The 17729-nt window shown below is 37.8% G+C and overlaps 1 protein-coding gene across 1 annotated transcript; it reads left to right on the top strand.

Moving 5' to 3' along the window:
* Positions 1–6622: 6622 nt before the first annotated feature.
* GCG (glucagon) lies at positions 6623–16542 on the top strand. Its single transcript, XM_018556694.1, has 4 exons — positions 6623–6714; positions 10683–10844; positions 11660–11794; positions 16401–16542. Exons 1-4 carry the CDS (start codon positions 6623–6625, stop codon positions 16540–16542), a joined length of 531 nt encoding a protein of 176 aa, XP_018412196.1.
* Positions 16543–17729: the final 1187 nt, after the last annotated feature.

Here is a 17729-nt window from a genome sequence, read left to right as displayed (position 1 = left end):
TCAGGCACAACAGGCTGTTGCCTATGTGCTGATATCAGTGATTTGCAAACTAGGTTTGTTCATGACAATAAAATAGCCAGGGCCGGTGCTAGGATTCTAGGCAAGGTAGGCAAGGTAGGTGAGCAGCGCTCTCAGGCGGCCGCCTGACTTGCCTTGCGGTAGCGACGGGCCGGAAAATAGCCTGTATAAGGAATAGAAGAACATGGCAAAACAGAGAAATACTTACCCATTTCCACATGTTGTTCTCTCATTGGCTGGATGAGCAAGACTTCATTCTCTTGCTGGCCGGTGACTTTCAGCAGCGTTCTTGTCAGTGAGGAAATGGCACCTCACTTATCCAGCCAAAATGGAAATACCTGTGAAACCAGTGTTTTGACAGTACTTAATATCAGGGATGTTCAGATACCAAGTACTGTACTTGGTACAAGTACAAGTACAGATTATTTTCCAGCTACTAGACTAGAGAAAAACTCAAAAGTTAGGAGCCAGCTGACATTTGTAAGGGTCATTTGTGAGGTCAGGTACTGATGTTGGACGAGAAGGCCTGGCTCGCAGTCTCCGCTCTAATTTATCCCAAAGGTGTTCTTTCGGGTTGAGGTCAGGATTCTGTGAAGGCCAGTCAAGTTCCTCCACCCCAAACTCCCTCATCCATGTCTTTATAAACCTTGCTTTGTGCACTGGTGCACAATCATGTTGGAACAGGAAGGGGCCATCCCCAAACTGTTCTCACAAAGTTGGAAATGTCCAACATGTCTTTGTATGCTGATGCCTTAAGAGTTCCCTTCTAAGGGGCCAAGCCCAACCCCTGAAAAACAACCCCACACCATAATCACCCCTCCACCAAACTTTACACTTGGCACAATGCAGTCAGGCAAGTACCGTTCTCCTGGCAACCGCCTAACCCATTCCGCAAAGCTCTCTACGCACTGTTGTTGTACCAATCTGGAGGCCACACGAAGTTTGGAGGTCTGTAGCTATTGACTACAGACCACAGACTACTGACTTCTGCGCACTGTGCACTTCACCATGCGCTGACCCCGCTCTGTCATTTTACATGGCCTACCACTTCGTGGATGAGTTGCCGTTGTTCCCAGTTGTTTCCACTTTGTTATAATACCACTAACAGTTGACTGTGGAATATTTAGTAGCAAGGAAATTTCACGGAAAACCTGAATCCAATAATTTGGAGGGGTGTCTTAATACTTTTGGTAATACAGTGTATTTATTAGGGATGCACCAATACCACTTTTTCCAGACCAGCTGAAGATACCACTGAACCAATCTCCAAAACTCCCTAATCCTTTAAAAGGATTACATCCATCCTCTGCTATTTGTCTAGCCTCTTGTTGCAGATCCTGTAGTTTTGTTAAATGTTCTTGTATCTGATCACGTGAGTCTGATACCCAAGTACAACACTCTTTCCCAATGTATTTGCAAAATCCGCCTGTAATGTATTACGGAGCGGACACAAGAACTCGTCCTATTAATGCGTGGCTGCCACTTGATTCACTCCGCACCTGACTGCGTACTCGCCAACTGTCGTAGGCAGAATTAAATTCCATACCACACCCATCCTAGAAGAAAAAGGTAAAGGTGCACCCATATAGCATAATGCTAGAGAAACTGACATGGACATAAGAGCATCTGAATAGTTTCTACTTTATTAGGATAAACAACTGATATTTATTGACATAATCATTAATAATGTATTCTTGGCATTTCTAGGTGTTAACTACTCATTAAAACATGTATTAGATATATTGTGAAATCAACACCATGTGAAAATTGTTTTAAAACTACAGTTATGTGTCCTTGGCACAATATAATTAATATCTGCAAGATGTAGCCTAAACAAAACCACAAGTTCCCAAGCCAAGGATACAAGGAGAGAAAATATGCAAGTTAAACTGAAAGTTGATATAAGTTAAAGTGGTGCTCTAACTGAGTGCTCTGGGTGTCCATAATATCTTTGTCAAAGTACAAGTACCAATACTTGTCCTCACAGATACCAATCACAAATTAATTTTTGTTTATTGTCATGTGACAGTTATTCTAAAATATTACAGACAAATTATTTCGGGACAGGGCCCAGTCACAGCTGCAACCACTGCAGCCCTGGCAGTTCTCATGAAAATTCCAATATTGGCACTGGTCACTGAACTGGTGTCTGTGACAGGATCATACGTGTGACATCAGCCTAAGCTGCAACATGTTGATATTGTAGATCACCTGCACTCCATACAGAGTAATTGACCTTTGAAGAATGTTGGTGCTGGCAGTTTAATACACAGGTGGCGCATTATTGAATTTATTGAACTTTTGTCACATGCATCATACTAGCCAATGTTCTGGGGCCACTTAGGGTTCCTTCTTCAGGGCATCATAGAGGCATTGTGCCACCAGTATCAATGTATCTAGTGCACCTCTTGATCTACAGTTAAATGCTATCTTGACTGAGGAGTCAAAACATATACAGCTACAACTTATGTACAGCTTAAATCTGTTAAACTGATAGAAAGATTGAGTAGCAGGCACCTAGAGGTGTCCACACATACATTCACAGCTTGAAGAGCCTCATAATTGTCCCAAAAAATGTGTTATTTAATAGCGGCTTCTATATCCAATAGTGACATTCACATTGTAACCTCCACCCTCAATGCAGCTCCATATTTGTAATGAAGTACTTCACTAATCCATAGTCAAAGTACAAAACAGGCCAAAGCATTACTTGAAGATGCTATTTGCTTGATGGTGTTCCCTAAGTTTTGGTGCTCCCGAGAGTTATCTGCAAGTTAATTGTATATGCAAGGGCCTCTTGGTAGGTATTATCTCTGGTAATTTATCACCTCCAACCTGCGCATAGGTTTGCTTTTAAACCCATTTCCAGGATTAAGCTTCACCCGTTTGCTTTTCTTTTTTTAAATTAGTTGCAGAAAATAGCTTAGGCTAGAACTTCAACTCATGCCACCTCAATGGTGCAACATTGGAAGCAATATTTTCACTGTCTCATGGATTCAACTCCATAGATCTGCCATGTACTTGGACTATACTGTATATAATTTGCCCTCAACTGATTACAAAACTAGATTCTTGCATTGTAGATTGAAAACAGTATGACCTATCCCATACAACTTAGGTAGAACGTACAAGCCGGTGCAATGGGATAGAAAACCTGCCTTTGCATCACATACCTATTGTATATGTTCAGACAAACCTGTGATGTCTGAACAATCAGCTTCTAGATCATGGTATATATTAACTGGCCTCTGATGTTAGTATTTGTCATGTACAAAGGCTACAACAGTAGATTAGGTTCACAATGTCTTCATTGGTCTAATATTTAGTCCATCTACAGTTAACTTAAAGTGACATTAAAGTAAAAAAAAAGTGTCCCTTCCCCCATTGTTAATTAAAGCACTTACCTTAAATGATGTCTCTTAATCCGATCTTCCTCTTCTTTCCTGTCCTTTTCAGCCTTCTCTCCAGTGCTGCTGCGGGTCTCTGACTCCTCTGTCCTTGCTGGCACTTCCTGCCCCATGGTGTCTGCATGCGGGTGCACGCCGTCCGTAGACTTACCTTGCGTCTCTCGTCTCCCGGCCGAAAATCCGAACTGCGTATGCGCCCGCCCCAAGATGCTTTGCGGCCGTCTGAGCAGTTTCGGATTTTCGGACGGGAGGATGGGTAAGTTTAAACCGCTTTTAAACCGTTTTTTTTTTTACTTTTTGCATATATCTACTGATTGCTAGCAGTAGATATATGGGAAAAAAAACAAAAACGGAGGGTTTAGAAACCCTTTAATGTTTATGTTGTCATAACTTACAATTTCTCTTTGGATGGTCAATACAAATGTTTGAAAAAAGTATTATTGTTAAGTTTGGCCAGATCGAAACCATGTTAGGATACTTATTTATTTAAATGCACCACGTGGACAATAGATAAATAATATCACGACTACTTGGCAAAAGTTTTAGATGAATTCTAAGTATTCCATCATAATCCTTAAAAGTTAGCTTATGGTGCACAATGTTATGGGGCACAGTGTTATGGGGCACAATGTTATGGGGCACAATGTTATGGGGCACAATGTTATGGGGCACAATGTTATTGTTCTCAAATATAATGTTACAGATATACTTTTTTTGTTGTTTTACTGACTAATTCAATATTCATATTAAAGTTGTTATTTAGTTGCATCCAAACTGAGAATTTAGTGTATATATAAATGAAGATGCAGCACAGCTAACTTGGAAATATGAGCTAGTTTGAGGGTAACCCCTGATGTGTATTAAAAAGGAATGCTTATTTCGGTTTAATTTTGGCAAGAATAAAACATTGCTGATGTCATACATTTACAACACCGGGTGCAATAAATTGTGTTTCATAGTAACTGATTCTTCATCACCCTGATTCAAGTCATTACTACTATTAAAGTGAATTATAACTTATTGATATTGAGGGTTTTTTTTAAATTACTTGTTTATTCTTTGTTTATTCTTGTTTATTCTTTGTTGTATCTCAGTGTTGTCCATCTCCTACAGTCTCTTTGCAGCCACTTTCTGTCTACATGTACTCCAGAAATGACTGTTTCTCAGGGCGGGTTTCCTGGTGGTGACAACAGAGGACCATGCCTGCGTAACGTGTGCTGAAACGGCCACCTGTAGTCCAACATCGGATGGCCATACGAAAGGGTGACAATATAGGAGCACAAATGGGAGACAGGGACTAAGTGTTTTCACTGTATAACAGGAACTAATTGAACAATGACCTTGGCAATGGTAGGATCACAGGGTATTATAATTGTAATGAAAGCTTCCTTTCAAAATATTAAAAATAACTTTTTACATTACATTAACATCTTCAAGGTTATATGAGAGTTTCTTGATTGGGTTTACATATGGTTTATTACAGAAGTAAAATGGAAATAGACAGTTTTATAGTAACACAAACATATTAAAAGTTCTGCTATCCCATATATAGTCTATAAGACGAAAGCCACAATACACTTTATTTTATGCATGGGTTGTTTGTGTGAAGAACAATTCACGTTCCCTGCCATCTGACGTAGCGTTATACCTGCACTTGCATTACACCTGAAAAGGAAGCACTTGTACATGTGCAATTCTTTCGCGATGGTTTGCCAGCCGTGCCTAATGTGTAAATTACACAAAGAGAAGTCAGTTGTATCTTAACATTTAAAGCATCAGCAATCACATGATCATCTGTGTCAGAATTAATGGGCACAATGCATCCTCACACTGTTCAATGAAGCTGAAAAGAGTATAAAATGCTTTGTGGCATAAGCAGTTGGAATCATCAGGAAAGACTGGAAAGTGTCTCCAGACAGAGCTTCATCTTGTCCATTTTATAGAAGTCCAATTCAGGGTGAGTATTGTCCTCTGGACTGGCCACTTTCTTGTAAGGTTTTTTTAATGAAATTATTTCATTATTGTTTTATATTATTTTATAGATGATTATACTCTTTTTTACTGCTTTACTCATTGTTTGTTAATGTGATTTTTTAAAAATAATTATTTCTAACATAATGTTTGTAATTATATTATTTTATTGAGTTACGTTTATGTCTGGTTTATTAAATCTTTAAAGAACTTTAATTTTTCTATGTTAAATTGCAGTGTTAAATGTTACATTTAGCTTTCTTAATTGATTTCTTTTCATTACAATTTTTTTAAAATCAAAATATATTTCCTAGATATGTGCAAATGCATATATTTGTTGCCTATTTTAAGGAATTATATATTTCTGTAAGTTTGTTTTTATGTTAGCAAATTTTTTTATATCAAACTTTGTTTTACGGGTTGAGAAATTCTTTTCCATTAAAAACATTTTTAGTCTTCAACATAGGGTAATAGGAAAAAAGTTATTTACGCAGCCACGCACTACAATACAGACTATTATGCAATATAAACAGTCAAAATGCTATATATTTAAAAGCTATATGAATATAGCTTTTCTTTCCCTGTTAGCTAGGATGCACTTTTTCCTATAGCCTAGATTTGATTTGGTTTGGATATTCAGCTTTCCGGTCCTTGTTACAATACCAGGCATCCTCACTTGCATAAAAACTTGTTGAAGATTAAAGTTGTCACACATTTCCTAGTCTTCGGGGTTGATTTACTAAAGGCAAATAGGCTGTACGCTTTGCAAATGGATTTGCACTTTGCAAGGAAATGTTCTCTTAGCTTAGTGAATGGGGTGAAGCTATGCTTACATCCATCATCCAATCATGTACAAGCAAAAATACAGTTTTTTTTTACATTTATTTTCCTTGCACGTGTTTGGATTTTCTTTGCTAAGCTAAGGGAAGATTCCCTTGCCATGTGAACAGCTGATTTGCCTTTAGTAAATCAACCCATTTGACTCCAATCCTGATATTTTTATAATATAATACCCTTGAATAGCCAATTTATATTTTGTGCATAAGATATAGGAAAAAAAAGTTTTGCTATGTGCACAACATACAACTTACTGGATCACATGATGGTGCTGATTTATATGACCACATTTAGTTTTTTGTGCAAATGTCTTATTGCTGTCACAGTAATGGATTATTGGCAGAACCAATAGAAATTGTATTCATTGTTTGATCTGTTGCAGAAAGACCATGAAAAGCATTTATTATATGGTGGGACTACTTTTTATGTTATTACAAGGAAGTTTCCAAAGTCCTATCCAGGAAACAGAAGACAAGTCCAGGTGTGTATTAAACTGACTTACATGCATTTTATTCTCTTGAGCATTTTTACATATATATAAAGGAGAGTTAATCAATAAGTGACCTTTAGGCTGTTGAAGCCACATATCCCAGTATGTCACGTTCCCTGCTGGGTAGTAAATCATGCTGGAATGTATAATTTCTTAAAGCTAGAGGACAGAAGGTTTGCATGTATTTTGCAAGGTGCTAATGCTTTATGTCATTTGTCAAATGTCAAAGACCCAGTGGGTCAGTCCACCCAAATTCCATATTTTGTTTATATGTGATCTGTGAAGGGCTGACTCATTCTCTGGTTTCTTATATCCAGTGTGGATTCTGGCAGTGGGATCTCCCACAAGAGAAAACTCAGTGCTCTTGTTGCATTCCTCATGGTATTTTACTGATGGGGATGGTGATGGGGGGGGAGCAGAGGGGGGGCTGAAAACCCAGATGCATAGATATCACATCTGTCATGTTTTCCATCAGCTTCCAGTTAATAAAAAAACATTCATGGGATTGATACAGTAATATCCTACCCATGGGTTCAAACATTTCCCAGCTTTAAGTGAGCAATCGAAATTGTGGCTGAAACTGATCAAACCCAATGCAATGGCAATCAAAAGGCATCAATTTCCATCTCAATGTTGACTGGTCATTGGAAATAACTGAAATTGTGGGTGGCAGATTACTGAGGTCCATTCAATTATATGCAATACTTTTTAAATTGTTTTTGGAAATGAAGGCTGATAGAAAAAAATAACATTTTCAGTTGGTAATGAAACCTACCACATTTATCCATAACTAAATTGTCAATTTTTAGAGTGCTCTCCTATAGCCAGTTTTTGAATTAGAAGTCTATTTTTCTTTGTAATATAAATGTAGAACAAAATTAAAAGATATAAATTATATTATAATTAGTTTTAAGGAAGTTTGTTACCCCTGTTGTTACACCAATCATTTCACTATGCTATTTCATTCCAGTATTTTGTACAGGGGATGCAGAGAACATTAAATATTCCATACAACTACAGTATGTGTTCCCAAGCAGAAACCTTCTCATATAAAGGCATGCTTTAATGTATTTACAGTTTTTTCCCAAGTAATTTTTTCTCATATGGCCACTTTTAACTCAAGAAAACATGTTCTAATTGAAAAAAAGTCAATTTATGGTTTTAAGGGGGAAGGGGGAGATATCTTGTGGCATATTATTTTAAGTGCCTGTAACATGGAAGGTTATATAAACCACATGTTCCTTGCTTCCACGCAGTGTTTCTGAGAATTACAATATGTTACTTGTGTGTAAAGATGGTATCATTTCAATATGTCCAACCCTATTTAACAAATTCTCAGTAAAAAAACAACTTTCTAGCAATATCTCACCTAAGTCCAGTTTTGCAACAATTACTTAGAATGAATGTGCAATTTATTTGGCAGGGTATACAGCCTAATGAAGGTCATACAGAAGATCTCTCTTCAGTATCTTGCTAGTCAGCCCTGCTGGCTCTCAAAATACCTGAACAATGCCTGTATCCAATCAGATTGTGCAGGTATTTTGACAGCCAGTGGGGCCCAGTGGGAGATTCCTCCATCCACACAGTTAAGCGTAGATGGAGGAATCGGTTGCACTTTTTCCATCTGACCGTAGAAAATCTGCAGATAATGTATAGGTGTATGACCAGCTTTAGTGTTTTCTTGATGGTTAAGTTTTTAAAGGTGATTGTTCATCCCTGCACCCATGTGAAAAGAATGATGTCTATTTAAGTCTATGAAAACTACGCTAAGCTCATGTAGCTCAGCAGAAGACACACTGCTACGAAAGGTGCTCAGTGAAGCTAATTCACTAGAGGAATTGAGAAAACACTTCAATTATCTAATTACATGAAATGCAAATTCCTGTTCACTTTGAATACCCAATCATGTATAGAATAAGTAAGTGTACTTACTTTGAATTTTATTTTCATATGATTGGATTATTAAACTGAATGTTCACTCAATTTTTTGAACCACTCCAAGCTTGCTCCCGTGGTGAACTACAACCTCAATACAAATTAGAAAACTAAACGTGAGATTGTAGTCCATCATGGGAGCAAGCTTGGAGCGGTGACTACTTTACAACACACAGAGACCATGGAGAACAAAAGTAGCCACCCTCCAGAAGAAAGGACGGTGTCAGCACTAATTCAGAGATGATTTGATGATCTACAGCTGAGTGATGCACAAATAAGATACATTTTTGTTACTAGGGGACTTGAAAGCATTTTTAGATTGAACTCCTGAGTTTAGTGTCACTTTAGGATCTTTAAGATCTCAGCCTTTAATGTACAAACAGTCTAAAGTAGTACTACTACAGCCAGTAACTAACAACCTGTTTAATAGACCATACTTTGGTTTGTAATAATATTCACATTCAATTAATTTTATGATAGATTTATACTATTGCACTGTGTAGGAAGCTATCAAAGATTACATTACCTTCCCTGTCTCAGAATCTGCAGTATTCTTTCATTTTTCACAGAGTATAAAATTGTGTCAAATGTCTTCACATTTTTCATATATTGTATATTAGTAGTAATGCATAAAGAAAATTAATTGCATCACATCATGTTGAAATGTTTCTTACTTATTTTTTCTCACTACTTAACTTAGTATACTCAGTTATGGAAATATTACAACAACTCTGTAAATCTACATTTGCATTGTAAAGAATAATATTTTTTTAAATTATCAACTAAGTAGGTTTAACTTTTTAGTTTTCAATAGGGTAAGGAAGAAAACCTCTGTCAGTTTAATTGCTTCATTTATTTTTGGTGTATGTGTTGGAAGATTTCCACTCACTTCCTGTCCCAGAGACAAAAAGTGAGAGGATATCTATTCCAAGTGGGGAAATGTTAACATTTGTCACTAAAACAGGTGTCTTCATTAGAAGTGTTCTCTTCTATTCCTGTTCTGGTGACAACTTTTAGATTTTCCATCATTTACTGTGTCGGTGATCCTTTTTATGATGAAGGATACATCTTTACAGTGAAGACATAGGCAGCAAAAAAAAAAAAAAAACCCCAAAAAACAAGACAGAGGTTTCCACCCTTCCACACTATATTCAAAACTAAAAAAAGTCTTAATTTTATATATGTTAAAGGAGAACTATGAGGCGAGTGAAAATCACTCAGCCTCATAGTTCTAGCTGACCTGTGACAATTAAATTGTCACAGGTTGGCTCAATAGATCGGGAAGTGAGCGAACACATACCTTTGCTCGTTTACTTCTTGATCTATCCATGCAGGGAGCCGTGACTTTCACTCACGGCTCCCTGCAGGGACTCCCCCCTCCCCTGTCCAATCCTCTAGCGCTGACTGGCGGAACAGACGGGGGAGGGGGCGGGTACAGCTGGCTCTGCCTCTAGATAGGCAGAGCCAGCTGTCAATCATGCAGCTGGGTGGATCTCGACAGTAATGTAGCTCGCGTTATAGTTTGTGTCCTCCCATTACCCTTAGGAGAACTATGGGGAAAAGCCCTGACCCCATAGTTCTCCTTTAACTTCATCAGGAAGAAGGTATTGAAACATTTGCAATGTAGTAATTGCTTCCATATTTTCCCCTCTAGGGGACAATGAACAATCATATCTTTATCTGTAGTTCAGTGACCCATGAAATTTTTAATGGAAATGTTAGAGATCCACTGTCTCAGGTATCAGAGCACATGTATTCTAAAACAGATCAACTGGGTTAAAACCGAAATCAAGTTTTCTAGACTAGTTTACACTGCTGGTCAAAGATAGATAGTTTTAATATAAAACTCAGTTTTACTCCTACAATCAATTGTATTTAAAGGTAATTTAAACAAAGTCATAAAAGTAGCAGAACCATCCTGTGTTTGGTCATGTGGGCTAGCTTTAGAAGTGTAGAGTTCAGAATAATACCCCCCAGGCTCTTGATAGATACTTATATCATCAATGAAAAAATTGTATACGCAGATCAGTCAAAGCTGCAAGGACTGAAGCACTAGATGATTCAGATCACCACAATGAAGTTAAACGTCATTCACAAGGCACATTTACTAGTGATTACAGCAAGTACCTAGACTCCAGGCGGGCTCAAGACTTTGTCCAGTGGTTAATGAACTCAAAAAGAAGCGGGTAAGAAATATGGAGCAGAGTTTAACATTCTGTTTCAGATGGTAAACTATAGGTCCCCTCCAACTCTGCCCTTAAGCTGAACCTATCTGTTGTTATGACCCTATGTCAGTGCTTGCAGTGTGTCCATTGAACCTTATTGCACGTACCTTGGTTTTGTGGTTTGATCAATTCACTTTTTCTCTTTTAAACCCAAATATATACTGTGTGTGCGCAACATGTGTGTCAGCAAATAGACAATATTTAGAAGTTAATTAGCAGTTATTTAGTATAGTGAAGCTAAACACTTGTGCAGTGAAGAAGGTAAACTTCTTTGGGTCTTAATTGAACTGGGGTTATAATATACTCACCATTCATAATGTTAACCATTTGCACATGGATCTTGAAAATGACCCAATGGGTCAACCCCTAAACCGTGCCCGTGGAATTGTCTTACCCTTGCTTTTGTCTGCAATAGTTCTACAGTGTTTTTCCAACCCCATGTCAATTATATAACACCATCACAACACTTTCCATATCAAAATACCACCAAAAAAAGTCACAAAATTGTGTTAGCTGTGATAAATGATTCCCCTTCATGAATTCACACTTTAAACAAAATGCATTACCTTTATTTTTATCTAAAGCTGGTTAATGCATTACCCTTGCAAAGGCCCAGTGTCCAATCAAAATCCAAAGAAGCAGAAACACTTCCATTGGCAGCTATCACTACAATAAACATATAGCTGCACAAGTGTGTCTTGTTGACTATGTATCACCAGTGGTGCATGATAATAATCATCACTTATTGCATTTAATTGTTACATTTGTTTTTCTAGAGGAATATCAAAGCGCAATGTACAATTTGAGAGGCACGCAGAAGGCACATATACCAATGACGTTACCCAGTTCTTGGAAGAAAAAGCAGCCAAAGAATTTATTGACTGGTTGATAAAAGGAAAACCAAAGAAACAGTAAGGACACCACAGAGTAATTCTCTGAAATGAAACATTTTCTGTTTACAATTAATCTAATCTATTTCATTATCAGCCTTGTTGGCTACATCATTTTATAAACAATCCAGGGCCTATGATATGAGAAAAAATCCTGCATTTGCCATTTTTGGCACCAACAATTGTATTCTTTAAGCCATATGGCAAAACACTAAAGGGATATTGAAAGAGAAAAGATAAACCATTAACAAACAAAATAATTTAGCACAGATTAGATTAGAGTTTACACGGAAATGCTTGAAAGTTTTACAGGAGCTTTTATCCAAACTATCTCTTGATGCAGAAAAAGTCCCCCTTGCCAATCGTTTCAATGATCAGCAGAGTCCACCTACTGATATACAGTGGCTTTCTTCAGCTGTCTGTGGTCTGCCTATAAGTTGAGGAAAATAATAATAATAAAAAAAAACATATAACAGGAACTGTGGTAATTGCAGTGCAGAAATGTTTGTGAGGATGACTTTGGCTTTTTTGGCTTTATGTAAAGTAAACTTGTCATTGACCTAAGCAATGCAAACTCAGTATTTGATGTTAAAATGCATAAGCTATATTCACTGAGATGATCACATGCCAAAGTCATCAGTAGATTGACAGATGGAGGCAGCTGAAATAAGATGCAAATCTTGAAATAAAAAATATAAAGTTACACAATTTATATTTTTTTTTATTACTTTTTGTAAATAAAATATTTTGCTTTAGGGCTTGTTTACACCAGTTACGTTGAACTGTGTTAATGAGCATTGGTCAACGAAGGCTCAAAGCAAGGGCACATACTATACTATTGCTCTGTTATCTATGTATACTTTTCACACAATACTTGTATGGTGGTGTATATTATATATGCAATTAAATGCACCTCACCGCATGTCAATGCACCGCAGTGGTGCATAAGGTTCACATTCTCACATAATTCATTCCCACAGCTACCACAGCTACCTCATGTATTATTTCCCCCTCCTCTTTTAGATTTTAAGCCCTCAGGGGCAGGGCCCTCCTTACCATCTTGTCTTGAATTGTATTGTAACTGTAATGTCTTCCTTATATTGTAAAGCGCTGCACAAACTGTTGGCGCTATATAAATACTATGTAATAATAATAATAATGAAAGGTAATGAAACCTTAAGACCTGTGTGAAAGGCAAGTGTCCAAAATGTTACCATTTAGCATCCTGCAATACATCTGAAGTGATTGTATAAGCCAAACTGTGTTTATAGTTTTGGATAGCATATGGAAGGAATAAAACTCTGTCAGTTTATTATTATTGTTGTCTGTATCCCAATAGGAAGGATTCTTTTCACTTCCTGTCTTGGAGAACCAACAGAAACAGCGAACAGAAAATCTCTACAGTGAAGGGGTTTCTCCTCTTAAGCTGGCCATACACCTATAGATTATCTGCAGATTTTCTATGGTCAGATGGAAAAAGTGCAACAGATTCCTCCATCTACGCGAAACTGTGTGGATGGAGGAATCTCCCACTGGGCCAAGCTTCAGTATTTTGCTAGTCGGCCCCACTGGCTGTCAAAATACCTGAACAATCTGATTGGATGCAGGCATTGTTCAGGTATTTTGAAGCCAGCGGGGCTGAATAGCAAGATACTGAAACTTGGACCAGTGGGAGATTCCGCCATCAACACAGTTTAGCGTAGATGGAGGAATCTGTTGCACCTTTTCCATCTGACCACAGAAAATCTGCAGATAATCTATAGGTGTATGGCCAGCTTTAGACAGCTATATCTGGAACAGGTATTCCCATTGGATGTTTTTCCCACAGCTCTTGTTTTTGCAAAAACTAACTTTTTGTATTTTGCATCACTTTTATCTTGGTCACAATGTCCACCAGCACAGTTATTGAGAGAGTGAATCTCCTTAGTGAAGGCATATACACCAATGAATCTTGACAAGTGTTATAATCTCTACCTACTTTATCCAAAACTACAAAACAAAAAAATTGGTTATACACTTGAAGAAATCATGATAATGTGATTGGATTTGTAATTGGTAATACCCCAAAATTAAAGGACTTTCTCATTGTCTAGGAGGTTATCAAGACACGCAGAAGGAACTTTCACAAGTGATATGACTAGCTACTTGGAGGAGAAGGCAGCCAAAGAATTTGTTGATTGGCTAATTAGAGGAAGACCAAAAAGAAAGTAAGAATTTGGATGTTGTTATTGGAGTCATTTTATGCTATTCCTTCCTATTTTGCATTATATACTCTTATAAAGATAACATAGATAAATAATTATGTCTTGACCCTTTTTGGCACTTATAAGTAGCTTTGCAAATAATTATATATTGTTAGTTGTTATCTTGCATAATATAATGAACATGCAACAAGATGTCCAAAAAAGTCTGTGCTGGTTGGAGGAAATCATGATGATTAACAAAAATATTATGCATCACCCCACATATGTTGTAGTAATGTAGTAAGAGCAAAAATACTACATGTTGATCCAATAAATATTAAACATAAGAAATATAAAATATATGTAAAAGCTTCCATGAAATGTGACTGCCAAATGCAAACCAAATTTTGCAAGTGAAAAGTATAATTGAGATTTGAGATTTTAACCCTATAATAAAATATTAACATGAAGGTAGGTGAATAGTGTTGCTGAAATTGATAGAAAAATAGCCATGGAAAAGCAAAAATACTTGCTTTTCATAGAGAAAATGTTTCCTCCTGGCTCCTTCAATGCTGCTCACATACCAAAATTGAGTCATGTGATCTCTTGAAGGGGAGGATTAGAGTCAAGTTTGGCTAATTCTAGCCTTCAGCACAGATTATGTGGCCAAAGGTCAGGGCTAATGGTCGTGTGTTTAGCCATAGAGGAATCACATTTAAAGACAAGTAATTTAACCTTTTCACTGCCCTTCATTTAATTATTACAGCAAATCTATTACCATAACATTAAGGTAACATTTAACCATAGGTGCCCTTTGATGTCAGCAACACTCCGGCCATAAACATTAACCATTAAGGTAAATACATTTCCGGTTGTCCAGGCAGCATAAGACTTGCAAGTAATTGTCAAGGTTTAGTTTTAAAATCACCTTGGGGAGATTACCAACAATTCCCAAGACACGCTTACCATGCCACAGACACAGGAATCTTGGTTAAGGGCACCATTTATAAATCAGGCTTTACCATGGCCATAGCACTGCTTTAAAAAAGAAATCACATTGCATATTGAAAAAGCACCGTACACAGCTACAGAGCTGAAAAGGCTGAAAAAGGCAAAGTTCAACAAGGTCATCCCCTCATCTTCAAAAAGACCTGGTCCAAAAATGATACCATATCTTTATTACTATAACTTCAATGGACAGTTATTTTTAAAGATTAACTCCTTGCACATGTTAAAATAATACCATATAATTCAGTTATGTACTCATCAGAAACAAATGAAATTTATTTTTTATGAAGAGAAGTAGCGTACTATAAGTATCTGTTATTGATATCAGTCTCTGAACTTGCACAGCAGCACTCAGATTAGAAGAGGGATGTACCACACTCTGGGGTATTTTTCCTAAAGGCAAATAGGCTGTGCACTTTGCAAGGAAATGTGTTCTTGGCAAGGGAAGTTTTCCTTAGCTTAGTGAATGCGTTGAATTTTCACTTTGCAAAGAATACCCAATCATGTGCAAGAATAAATAATAATAAAAAAGTATTTTTGCTAGCACACGATTACCGTATTTTGCGGTCCATAAGACGCACCGGACCATAGGACGCAGGGAGGTCCGGCGCGCCTTATGGAGCACTCGAGACTGTAGCTTCTGTGACAGCTTCTATGACAGAAGCTGTGACAGAAGCTGCAGTTAGTGACCGCTGAGACAGGTGGCGCTGTGATTACAGCGCCACGGTCTCAGTGATGACACAGAGCAGGCGAAGAACGTCTATTCTTCGTCTGCTCTATGGTTATCTCGATCGTCGCCGCTGCTCGGTTTTAATACGAGTGATCTCATTAGATCACTCGTATTAAACGAGCAGTGGCTCCTGCTGCTGAACTCGATCGCCGCCGCCGCTGCTCGGCTTTAATACGAGGGATCTCATTAGATCCCTCGTATTAAACGAGCAGTGGCTCCTACTACTCGCCCGGCACCCGAAACTGCATGTCTCGGGCGTCGGGATTCGCTCCATAAGACGCAGGGACTTTTTCCCCCTCCTTTTGGGGGGAAAAAAGTGCGTCTTATGGAGCGAAAAATATGGTAAGTGATGGATGTCAGAGGAGCTTCACCTCATTCAATAAACTACGGTGTAACTTCCCCTGGAAAGTGCAAATTCCCTTGCAAAGTAAACAGCATATTTACCTGTAGTAAATCAACCCCTACGAGTCATTTAGTGCTTTTCACAGTGCTGTTTAAGAACACACTTAGAGGAGAGAGGACAGAGGGATGACCTCATGAGTGTGCCGCTGCTCCTTCCTCGACCAACCACAGTCTAGAATGGATTCTGGACCAGACTTTTTTGCAATATTGCATTTGCTATAGAAGTTGGTCAAAAATGTGTGCTGGTATTTTAACTTTTTAGAATTGAATTAATTAAATATCTATTTTTGTAAAAAAAAAAAAGTTTCCCAGATATTTCAGCAGAAGACTTGGACAGAAGGCACGCTGATGGCCGTTTTACTAGTGACTTCAACAAAGCTCTCGATATAAAGGCCGCTCAAGAGTTTTTGGACTGGATCATTAACACCCCAGTTAAAGAAAGGTAAATCTATATACATTATATAATTCGATACAATGTGTTTTGTTTCAATTTAGACAGAATGAAAACTTTGAAAGTAAACTTGTATACTAGAAAATACAAGAAAACTGCTGTTGCTGACCTCCCACTAAGGCTGGCCATACACTGATCTATGTTTTTCATTCAACTTGCGGGAGGGGGCGTAACTAGAAATCACAGGGCCCCATAGCAAAATTGTGTATGCCCCCCCCCCCTCCCTTGCAAACTGCCCCCCACCAAAAAAAAGACCTACCTCCAGAACACGTTCCCGCTCACTGCTGCAAAGCCCACCATAGACCCTGCACAACCCACCTGATACCCTGCACAGCCCACCTGAGACCCCTCACAGCCTCCCTGAGACCCCACAATGTATGATTATTACTTTGTAATCCTACAACATGACCTGTAAATGAAACTATATTTCAGCAAAAAATTAAATGCAGCTAATATCAAAATGCCAAATATAAACAATTCTTACAGACTACATTTTTTTTTTTTTTTTCATTTCTTTTCAGGGATTTACTGGACGAGCAATAGAATTGCAGAAAATCTTCAACAAGGATTCACACGGCTGCCACTTGAGAAACGATGACTTTGTGTTCTGTATATTCAAGCAGGTGTATCATAAAGCCATACAGTATAGCTTTGCATGCAAAGTAAATGACATTTCCAATAGTGTTTTCTTGTTGGGGAATTCCACAAAGAGAAGATTCTGCTTATCAATGTGTGTCTACCGTAACAGGTTTAATGCTTTCCTTCACGTTCCGATCTCCATCGCGCGATGAAACGAGCTTTGCTGATTAACTTGTTTAAATTAAAATACAATATATACCTTATTTTTCTATGAAAATGAACTGTACATAGAACTTACTCCAATCAGTCGTGTCTTAGAAAAAGGGTAACCCTGTTTGAAATGTTTATTACAAGTGCTAAGCTTTCGGAATATTAACTAGTAGCCTTAAATAAAGTTTTTTAAGCGTCATTTGTGTTTCTCTTTTGTTTGTAAGCTGCCCAAATATACATTTAGGGATTAAAAAAACATTGAGGCAGAACTCTAGGGAAATTTATTATTATTATTATTTATTATTAACCCCTGCAGTGGGTCTAGGGAGGAAAAAAGTTATACTCACCAGACCCTCTGAGTCGGCCCGGCTGTCACAGTGCTCCCTCCGGCTT

The sequence above is a fragment of the Nanorana parkeri genome, unplaced genomic scaffold (assembly GCF_000935625.1).
Source record: "Nanorana parkeri isolate BGI_ZX_2015 unplaced genomic scaffold, ASM93562v1 scaffold247, whole genome shotgun sequence".
NCBI classification, from domain to species: Eukaryota; Metazoa; Chordata; class Amphibia; order Anura; family Dicroglossidae; genus Nanorana; species Nanorana parkeri.
The sequence above is the reverse complement of the archived record's forward strand: the minus strand, read 5'-3'. Positions and strand labels throughout refer to the sequence as shown.